General features: G+C 34.9%; 1 protein-coding gene across 2 annotated transcripts; it reads right to left on the reverse strand.

The window, feature by feature from the left end:
- LOC107632190 (protein SCAR3) lies at positions 1,366 to 8,217 on the reverse strand. 2 transcript variants are annotated; one of them, XM_016335878.2, is made up of 9 exons: positions 7,588 to 8,217; positions 6,362 to 6,525; positions 5,591 to 5,714; positions 5,275 to 5,407; positions 5,098 to 5,165; positions 2,183 to 4,997; positions 1,988 to 2,089; positions 1,691 to 1,804; positions 1,366 to 1,601 (listed from the first exon to the last, which is right to left on the reverse strand). In XM_016335878.2, the coding sequence occupies exons 1-9, from the start codon at positions 7,740 to 7,742 to the stop codon at positions 1,545 to 1,547; spliced, it is 3,732 nt and encodes a 1,243-aa protein (XP_016191364.1). In that variant the 5' UTR covers positions 7,743 to 8,217; the 3' UTR covers positions 1,366 to 1,544. The 2 variants fall into 2 exon arrangements, with proteins under 2 accessions (XP_016191364.1, XP_020975725.1); XM_021120066.1 differs by lacking the exon at positions 7,588 to 8,217 and adding an exon at positions 6,672 to 7,563 and having other exon boundaries at positions 1,545 to 1,601.

Raw genomic sequence — 11,169 nt, forward strand, 5'->3', positions numbered from 1 at the left:
GCCTGTCATTCATATATTTTGGTCATTTCAATATTCATTTATTTTTTTTCTAGACTTCAACCCAACATTTAATACTTGCAAAAAACATTCTAAAGTTTACAAAAAAAAGTTGTTAATCTGAAGCAGGTTATCTTTTTTAAATTTAAACCATCCACATAAAATATAATAAATAAAGACTTTTGTTAAATTAACAAAGAGTGCAGCTTTTCCTACTTAACAAAGTATGAAAAATGACCTATTTTTCAACCGAAATGCCAAATATTTGTTGAATATGTAATTTTTTTAAGTATTGGATGTGTGAAATTTGTTACTCGTTGATTTTGTGTTGTTTTCTTTATCATACCTGATTTAGATAAGCAAAAATTATAATATTTTACTTGAATAAACAATTGTGAAGGGCTGCCATTAAGGTGTTTAATCAAGAAATTTTTTTACAAAATTACTAAATTAGAGATGACAACATATATCCTATCTGCGGGCAACTAACTCGACCTAATCCGGCTGGATAGGGTTACGGGTTGGGTAGGGTGTAGGTTGAGTCTCAACCTACCCGATCAATTCGCACCATGTATATGTATACTTATATAAAAATATTGTTTTAAAGTGGATGTTGAACCAAAAACTTCTCACTAAATACAAAATATCCTTAGTCACTAAAAAAAATCATTAAGTCATTAATTAATAATTTAATACATTTTTTTTATATAAAAATCAGTTCTATTTTAAATTATCATCAAATTATATAATAATGTTGTATCTTTTTTGTGGTAAGATGGAGAACCTGCAAGTTAAGCACGGGTAGAATTAGAATTGAAAATATCTCAACCTGCAAATAAGATTAGGGTTGAATTCAAATCTTATTCTACTCATTGCCACACCTATACTAAATATTTAAAATTTTCAATATATTTATAATGCATTTATTAAGAAAAAGAATTATTGCTAGAGGGAAAAAAATATTTATTATTATGACAACCGAACCTAAGAAGTAAGAACAATAACTGTGTGAATGATTTGTGATATATGAAAGAAATGTTAGGAAGATCATAAAAATTTATTGTTTTTTATCACCAACAGCATATTTTATTCTATATTTGTAAACATTAATCGCTAAATAATAACCAAAAACAATAAATTTTGATAATCGTCTAATATTTTTCTATATTCCTGAGAAATAGATTCTTTTAATTTTTTTCTCTCAATTGTGTGATAAAATGTAATCTCTCACCTTATATTCTTTAAATAAGATTAAGTGAAAATATGTGAGAAAAAATATTAAATAGTAAGAGATCACATTTTACTAAACAATTAAGAAAAAAAATTTGAGAGGCCTCTATATGGAATTCAAAAGCAAAAGCTGCAGAAGATTGAAGAAATAAATTCAGGTGACAATAAAATTAGATAAACTAAATGCTGCACTACACTTTTACTAATACACAGATTTATTCACACAAACTTCACTTTCAAGAGGCTCAAAGGCACAGAGGACTCTCAAAAATTAAAAATATATATAAAAAAAAAAAGAGAAAATTTAATGCTAAAAATTAGGAGTCACTCCAAGTATCATCATCATCATCTTCTCCATCATCACTAGCAACCACCTGTAGTTTTTTCAATTTATGGATATTAAGTTAGTTAGATACACAACATAATGCAAAAGAGAGGTAACAAAATTGAACTACACAAATACCTGACGGATTGCATTAGCTTTCTCCAAAATTGCTGAAACTTTGTCGCTGGCGGCAGGACCCATGGCGGTTGCATTATTCTGCTTTTCTGTTGCTGTCCGCCTCAGGTTCATCGACTGAACCAATATTTGACAGCACAATGCATAGTCAGATACAATAAAAATCCATCATTAACTTTGCAAGTTCATGTTCTACATTGCTGGTGTCTACACTCAACAATTGATATTATTATACTTTTTGGAGAACCATATTCAATATTTGCTGCTCTTAATGCAATTGATTGTTAAGTAGCTACTTACTTTTGCTCTGATTTGATGTAGGAAATCTTCTCTTTCATCCATTCCCTTTGCAGCTCTCAACTGATTTATTTCCCTCGGACTCTTCAGCTTCGGCTTATCCAGCTGCACATAAGATTAAACAGATGAATCCTTGTACATGTATATTTGAACATGGTTGCATATAGTGTTCAAGAAATATAAGCAAGCTAAAGTTACCTTATCCTTCAACTTATGTATAATGCTGTCCTGAGAGTGGTAATTAATTTGCATTTGCTCAACCCTGGCGAGCCTAGATTGCTGGAACAGAGTAGACTGTGGAAGACTTCCATCATGAATATGCTCCGAATCTTCAGACACATAATGTTGTATCCCATTTGTTGTATCCAACTGTGGTTTTGAGACCCTCCATTGTGTTGGCGGAGGAGGCGGTGGTCGTGGAGGTGGCGGTGCAGACTCAGGATTACTTCGGAGCACAACAGCATTATTGTCTTGGGACTGCTTACTACTTTCTTTCTCAAGTACAGGATTTACATTTTCAAAACTTGGGAAATCAAGTGAAGGCACAGATAAATAAGGTTCGACACTAGCCATATTGGTAGCGTCATTGGAAAGTCCACCGTGTTCTTTTGTACTTAGCATAGATTCACTTGATGACCTTCCGTGAGGAGAATCATATACCCCATGGTCACTGCTTTCGGGAGTTTCCTCGGATTCCCACTGATCTGAATTATCATCGGAATGGGGGCTAAGACAATCATCCGATAAATAAGGAGAAGATCTACAAAAAGTGTCATCGCCATCAGAGTGAGAGCCTGCATCATCTAGAGGAATGGAAGACTCTGGGACCAACTGGAATGACGGAAACATATCCCTTATATGTTCACGATGATTACTGCCTTCAGGAAATTTCAGTTTTAGTTTGGAGGTTTCATGTCCACTAACCGGATGGAAGGATATCTTCATATGTTCGAGCGGCGGCGAAGGAGGAAGAGAATCTATAGGATATCCGGGATTAGCTTTCTCTTTGACGGTTGCCTCAGGAAGTGACTGCTTTGCAATGCCATTTTGTACGCTCTCATCCAATAAAATAGATTTCAGAGAATTAGAAGTCGCAGATCTTTCATCAAGAGAAACTTTACGTTGAAAACTATTTAGTAACAATCTATGACCAAGTCCAAACACCCGTGATGAGTTTTCACCGTTGCCATGATTGGGTTCAGGGCCAGATGGGAGAACATTTCCAGGGGAACTTACCCTTATCTCCCCCAAAGCATTCCTCTCAGTTTGACTACATACATTACTCGGCTGAGAACTGCCAGAGTTCTTTGATGAGATGCAAGCCTGATCATCATTGTGGTTTGATGTTAAGCATCTAGAACTTGGTTCCTTTAAAATCCTTTCAACAACCTCGTCTGGTAAATCCTGTCCCATTTTATAACCATTGCTTTTTTGCATAGATTTATTATGTGAACCGACATCCACCTCACTTTTTGTGGGCAAGGAACCTTGGCTTAGGGAACTAGACGTGTTGAAGTCAGGAGGTTTGGATGGTTCAAGTCCTAGTAATCCACCATTTGTCCAGAATCTCACTGAACGGTCACTAGAAGACTCTCTAGGAGCCTCTTCAGATTTGCAATTATTGCTGTCAATGCTGCCCACTTCTTCTGGTAAATTAGAGCTTTTAGAACCAGAAAGTGACGTATCGGCTTCAAGGTGGGCTGAGACAGTATCATCGACCGAGACTCTATCTTTCGCAGTATGAGACCCAATGAAGGAATCTGTGCATATCGGGTGATCCAAAACAGAACTTTCACGTGTGAGAGGAACCTGTTCACAGATGGGGCTCTCAAAGGAATGAGAATCAGCTACATTTGTCATTTCATCACTAGCTGGAAAATCCAGCTGATCCATAGAGGCCAAATTAGACACATCTGACACTGATCCCACAGAAGCAATCTTTTGTGGTGAACCAGGGATATTCCCGAAAGTTTCTTTGTTTAATGAAACGGCTTCACTGGTCATTTCATGGCCATCTGGAACATTTGATAGGCTCAAAGGTCCCAAATCTGATTCATGTGGGTCTGATCTGACAGAAGGATCTTGCAACGAGTCAGACAAATTGCTGAATATTTCTTTATTTAGGGAATCCGAGTCTCCAATCATTTCTTCACCATCAAGAACATCTGATGGACTCACCGATGCCACTTCTGGTTCATGTGGCTCTGATCTTAGATGATGATTTTCTTGAGGTGCTTCAGGAAAATCCCTTCCTGTTTCTTTATTCAAGGAAACTATATACCCATTTTGAGTAACAGCATCACATAAATCATTGTTGAATATATTAGGTGGAGCTTCCGAAACTTCATTTTCAATCCTTCCATGCATAACAGGATGGGTGACCTCCTGCTCCTCGGGTTTTGTTTCATAAGCAAACTCATTTTCAAATTCCGATTCAACTGTTTCTGATTCGATAGTGTTAAGAGCATCCACATAACTATCAGGTTCACTGTCAACATCATCTGTTTGAACCCTGCTGTAGTCTGGTTTTAGGTTGCTTTCTTCATCAAATAGGATATCATGACAATCAACATTTGGTATGTTAACATCCTCATTTGCAAGCACATCATAGTCATGCTTTTGCTGAATCCTCTCAGGAGTATTATCTTTAACAGAAGCTTGACTTGTGGATTCCACTATGTCTTCCTTTTGATCCCAAGTAACACAAGATGAACTAGACCCAATTTTTTTTTCCAATGAACCATGTGAAACACTATCATCTATAAGAGGAGACACTGACCGAAAAGCAGCGGTTTTCTGTGTTGGCCTTGAAGAGGGTGGTTCCCTATGATCCTGCTCATTAGATTGCACAGAGTAGCTTGGATGGAAAACACATTCAATGTAGCCAGCACCAGCCTTTGAATCAAAAGAACTTGAACGAACTTCCATATCTGATTTCATTTTCATATCTATTGTAGTGGCTGATTGTGAGGAAGAGAGTTGCCCATTGGCAGTAGGAGAAATAAATTGCATTCTGAGCAGCCAATAAACCAGTAAACATTTTAAGTTTGAATTACAACATTGTGATAACACAATCCGAAGAATAAGTATGCAATATACAATGGATGTAATACCTGCTCCTGTTGCTATGCATCTGTTCACGCCTCGAAAGTTCTCCATTCTTCCGTGAAGACCTTTTCTTCTGTTCAATATATTTTGCATACCAACAAATTGTTAGCAAAGAAATTGACAGGAACAAAACTTGGTCAAAAATAATATTCCATTGAGATCATTTAATCAAATTATCATACCTTGTTTTTATGGCTTTTTCTAGCCTTTTCAGTTTTCTCAGAGTATATCTCATCTGAATCTGCTGATGCTTTCTTGAAGAAGGCTGGATCTGAATATCTCTTAAAACAAGATCCGGGGCCACCAGTATCGAATCTGATTTGACAAAGGAAAAAAGATCATCAATCAGTACAGGAAACTTAATTTAAGCAGTATTGCTGTACTTGACACTTCCAAAGCCAAAAATGAGACTGCTATAGTATCGGTCCAAATTTGAACGAGACTGCTATAATTTACCATCTAGTATAAAGGAGGCGTTCGAAAGAAATTTCAACATACTTATCAAGAAAGTGCAGGCGTGGAGGATCATGGCATTCTTCATATGAATCCATTATAAAATGCGGCAAGTCATTGTAAATGAAATGATTTCGAGCAGTTTTTATGCGTGGATGCCACTCACAACCTGAAAGGAAACAGATTTTCATTAATGACAGTTACATTGACTGTACATTAAGAACGTTTCATGCTAGTGCACAGTCACTTGCCTGCTCAAATACGTGCTGAATCAGGTTAATATTAATTTGAGTAAACATAAATGTCTCAATGGTATAAGAGAAGGTTATGAATTGGGCTTTGGCATCTTTCACACTTTCCAACTCACTGCCAACCAAGGCACTAGAACCGACACATGTTCTAAATCATCATTATAGCATGTTTACAGCACTAAATAATGAGTTACTGACAATATCCAACAACAGCCAAGCCTCATCACATCATTATATTATAACTCTCTGAACTTATCAAAGACAATGACAATCAGCTAATCACTGTAATTCTGCTTTTCTTAATATTTAGATTTCTCCTAACAATTTAAGGGCATGCAAGCTAACAGGGGGTCATTATATTAAGTATTGACAATGTCAGACCCAAAGCAAATGAAACTTTACAGAGCGATTGGCCAGATGGCTCAATCTATCTATATAGAGAAATACAATGACTCTATCTTTCAAAAGCAAAACCATGCATAAAGAAAATATCATTTTCAGATTCCAAGGAACCATTTCCAGTAAATCCACACAGGGCGAAATAACTGCTCAAAAGAAATTGTACCAGATGTATAAGCAAAATGTATGTGACTTGTTTGTGCCAATACAGCCTTCTCCAATGGCGGTAAGGAAGCCTCAATGTTTTGAACACGAACCATCAATCTACGGCTCCTAGAAGCAGTTGTCATTACTTGTTCCTGCAAACCATGAAAAACCTCTGCTGCGAAACTACATTTTCATAAAAGCTTCATCAGTTGTAAATACCAGAAGGCAGATTGGAACTTCTTATTTTGACTAGTCATTCATAATATGAATAGTAGAGAAGGATTTCAGAATTTAAAATTGTATATAACTGAGCTGTTCTGAGGTTCAACCTTGGCAACGAGTCTAATGACAATTGTGAAAGCCATATTGGATCAAAATACGCAGTAGGGTAGAAGGTGGCTTATATCAGAGAATCGAGGTCCAAAAATGGTGAAAACTAGGTAAATGTGCAATGCCTTTCAAAATAGTCATATTTCTTTTAGTATTGACTATCTACAGCTGTTTTGATGGAGGGAAGGGATCCTCTAGAAACAAAATTATTCATTTCCTGCTGCAATTTCAATAGCAAATCGTGTAGATATATACATATGAACAAGGACAGTACAGGGTATAGTGGTTCCAGCTCCATGTGAAGCAAACAAGAGCATAAATTTAAGGATGAAGAAAGGTTGCAGAACACTTCAGAAAATAGAGTCAGCTAGCATAATCAGAGAAAAAAAGCATTTTTCAGTCGAATTCATTCCTCGTAACCATTGGAACTCATGAACCACCCAAAGTATGAGAGGCTAAAAAGAGTTAAGAAAGATAGACCAAAAGAAATCACAGTATAGCAGTAGTGAACAGTGACTTGTGAAATTGTCTTCAAAGCTTAACTACCTCAAATGGGAAAGCTATATTTAGTTTTTTAATTATTATTAAAAGAAAAAATGTCAAACCATCAAACAGCACTGAAATTTAGCTCAGAAACCAAGAAAGAAATCCAATTTCAACGGTAAACGGGTAAAGTGTCTATCTTCCTAAACAAAAGCTCAGCTACATTAGGCAACTACCAATACCAGCTAACCCCCAGCAATCCCATTAAAAACCTCTTAAACCAGAGGAATTAACCAACCCCACTTCCCTAACAACCACCAAAACCAAAAAGGGTAGTAGCAAAAAAATTGAAGAAAATTTCACACCTTTCAGGTAAAACAAATTAGAGAGGAAAAGGAAGAAGAAGAAAATAGATATTGAAAGAAGACATACTCAGCAAGATCACCAAGTTGCCTCAAGATCCCAACAAGGCCAGCAACAGCGACACCATCAAGCACCGCCTTAGGGTCTTCCCTGTTGGCCTCTCTGTAGAGCTCAGGCTGCCCCAAACCAAACTCATTCCTCACCTGCAACCTCACCAGTGGCATCTTCTTCTTCTTCTTCCTCTTAACTCAAAATACCCACAAGAAGAAAATTCCTTTTTTTCAGTTTCTTTACAGCTGATAAGTGATGACCCTGGAGTTTACTGGTTATGTATTTAGTAGTGAAATGAATGAATGAATCAATGAATGAATAGGTGTGCTATGAGAAGGAAGCAATAAATGAAGGGGAATGATGAGAGAGAAAGGTTACAGCTAGAAAGAAAAAAAGATTGGATTTTTATTGTTGTGGATTGGGATGGGAGGGGAAGTGGGTGGGATTGTGGATTGGAGCAGCTTAACTGCCAAAGAGAAGAGACGGAAGAGTGAGACAGTGAAACAGAGAAAGAGAGAGAGAAAGCGTACGGATCGGTGTGGTGAGGGAGACGAACGACATTGCCAACTCTGCAAGCCATTCTTCAACGGAAATCATTCTCTCACTGTGCCTTCTGGGAACCATTGAAAGTACCATATTACCCTCCCTATTTGGAAACAATCACTTTTTTTTGTGTTGAGTTTTGACTGCTGTCCCCTGGAGTGGAAAGTGTTCGGCTCCCCGCTCACTGTATAAAGAAATTTATATGGAAAAGTTTAGGACAGTAATTTTATTGAATTTTGGCCAGCATGTAATCAGCACAGAAAGGTGAGTCATTGGATGAAATCTTACACTAATCTCACACCATTAAATCATCATTAATGACTATTTGATGGCTACTAATTACAAAAGTTGCTAGTTCCCTACCATTACTCAATTTATATTCCAAACAATTTCTTTAATTACTTTTCCACTCAACTCAAATTACTCTTACCATTCTCTTTTTTTTATTTCCTCCAAAGCTACAACTATCTTATGAGAAAAATTGTTCTCAGAAAAATTAATTAAACAAAAAATATCCAGTTTTTTTTATTTTGAAAAAATTTTGAACAATCAATACAAGTCTCATAATAACTAGAAGGACTAAACCCGCATTTATCCATGATTATTACGCTACTATCTATTGCTGAATGCTGATTAGTCCTATAACCCAATTAAACTGAATTGAATCTATAAAAATATATTATAATTTAGAAAAGAACCATTATTATTTCATGTCTGTCATAAATAATATCTTTAACGAACACTCTTCAATAGCAAATTGAGTACCTTAGAAATAAACTGAGAACAAACATTGCCTACTCCGCGCGGTAAAATTACCTGTTTGGGCCTAGGAGCCTATTGTATTGGGGCCATTGTAGTATTGTACTGTTGGTTGCGAAGTTGGGGGCGTGGGAGCCACAACCTTTTTGAGGTTTGGTCAAAATGGTAAAAGTGCCAAATGCAAAAATTCTTCTTCGTAGTAACAGATAATGCGAGATAGTGATGTCTATAATCATGAAAATAAGGGTGCCCGATGACAATATTTCCATTTCAACTTATTAAATGCTAACATATATAAATTTGTTTTTATGCGAGCATTAATTAATTTAGAGCTACTGATTACTGAACTTATGTATGAAATCGAATATTATTATAGCGGGGTAAAATGGACACATTTCAAAGGTAAGGTATACATTCATATAAAATGAATAATTAAGAAAATGGTTGTAGATTACTTAATCTGCTAAGTATAATGCATCTGCTTCTTTGACTTGATACCACTTTCTTGCTCGCTAATTAATTAGGCACTAATAACTAATGAGTAGAGATGTTTGCTGTACTTAAGGCTTAAGCATGAAATGGGAATTTTTGTCAGAGAAGTTGCAAAAATTAAGAAGTTAAAAGGAGTATAAGAAAGTGACAGAAAGTGATTTGTCAATTGTCATTAATAACAACACAATAAGGAGCAGTTGTTCTTCCTATCATTTTGTACCTAGCCTTGGTACATCTTAAATGTTGATGATAAGTTTTTGCTTTTCTTTTCTCTCTCTCTATCTTTTTTATTGGAGAAGTGCATTCTGCCCAATTGCTATATACTTTGAATCAAATTAAAGCACTGTACATATAAATTTAAAAAAAAAAAAATATTATACGACTTAAAAGTAACTAATAACTATGTCCTTACTAAATAAGTAAATAGCCCGTTAAATATGTAGAGAAAGAAAGGAGAGGAAAGTAGAAGAAAATGTAAGCAGTGTTAATTGTTACTTATTTTTAGAATACATAATTAGTATTTAGCATTAATTTGATATATAATGTGTCAGCAAAAAATTTGATATATAATATCTTAATCATATATCTATTATAAACATTACATAAGGCGTGAAGTAAAGGGTAGGAAAAAGAACAAGTAAGGCAATTCTCACCAAATTCTTAATCCATAAAATAAAATATAGCTGAACCATCTTTTTCGCTGATCCTAAAGAGTTGACAAGAAGTCTAGTGTGAGAGATGGTGTTAAATGTTTGGTAAAAGGTTTGACTTGGAACAGTGATCTCTAGGTGACTTTCACTCCACCCAACTAAAAGTTTAAAATAAGTACCGGTTCGATATCTGAGTTTTTGTTTATAGTAGTTTGTATGACACCTAAAAATATTTGTCTAATTTATTAAAAAAAATTAAAAATTAATATTTAATTTTAAAAGTATAAAAATAAATAATAATTAAATATTTAAAATTTGTCATAAAAAATAAATTAGACAAAAATTAAATATCAAATTATAAAAATCATAGAATTTATCTTTGTTCATAAAGTCATAAACTATTAGCAAAATGATCATTATTATGGCTGATTTTTTTTATATGGAAGAAATATTGGTGTTTTTTTGAAAAATTGGATTATTTAGTGTAATTATAGATGGGTGAATTTTGTAGGTAAAAAGTCAACACGTGGGGGGAGTGGTGCAACACGTGGGGGTGTGTTGGACACGTGGCAGCATTCTGGCCAACACGTGGGAGGCGTGGTGCAACACATGGGGGCGTGTTGAATGAGTTCCACAATACTGTAATACACTTCAAATATCAATATTCAACCAAAACACCATCTCCATTTCCATATTAAAAATAATTTCTGCATTATTATACTATCATTATTTTGAGTGATAGAATATAAATTTTGTAATGAATTTATAATTCGTTAAGAATAATAAAACATTAAGTAAATTTTTCAAAAGATGTTTTTATAGATCCATAAGTTTTGGGAAAAAAATGATTAAGTGACTAAATAATTGATTGAAAATTGTAATGTTAAAATTCTGTATATAATTTTTTGGTTCTTGCTGTCCTATTATTGGGATTTGAATCCTCTAAAGTTTGAATTTTACTTTAAACAGTAAAGTGTGATCTCTCACGCTTTAGGGATGTTTATAGATCGAATCATATTAAAAAATTTATGGTATTTATTTGCATTCGATTCGCAATTTACAAATATGATTCAACCCACGAGATGATCTGATCTGATCCGCATTCTAATCAGATTGGATCGTGAATATAATATTTATATCCGCAGATCCGCACAAA

This window comes from Arachis ipaensis, chromosome B03 (assembly GCF_000816755.2).
Source record: "Arachis ipaensis cultivar K30076 chromosome B03, Araip1.1, whole genome shotgun sequence".
NCBI lineage: Eukaryota > Viridiplantae > Streptophyta > Magnoliopsida > Fabales > Fabaceae > Arachis > Arachis ipaensis.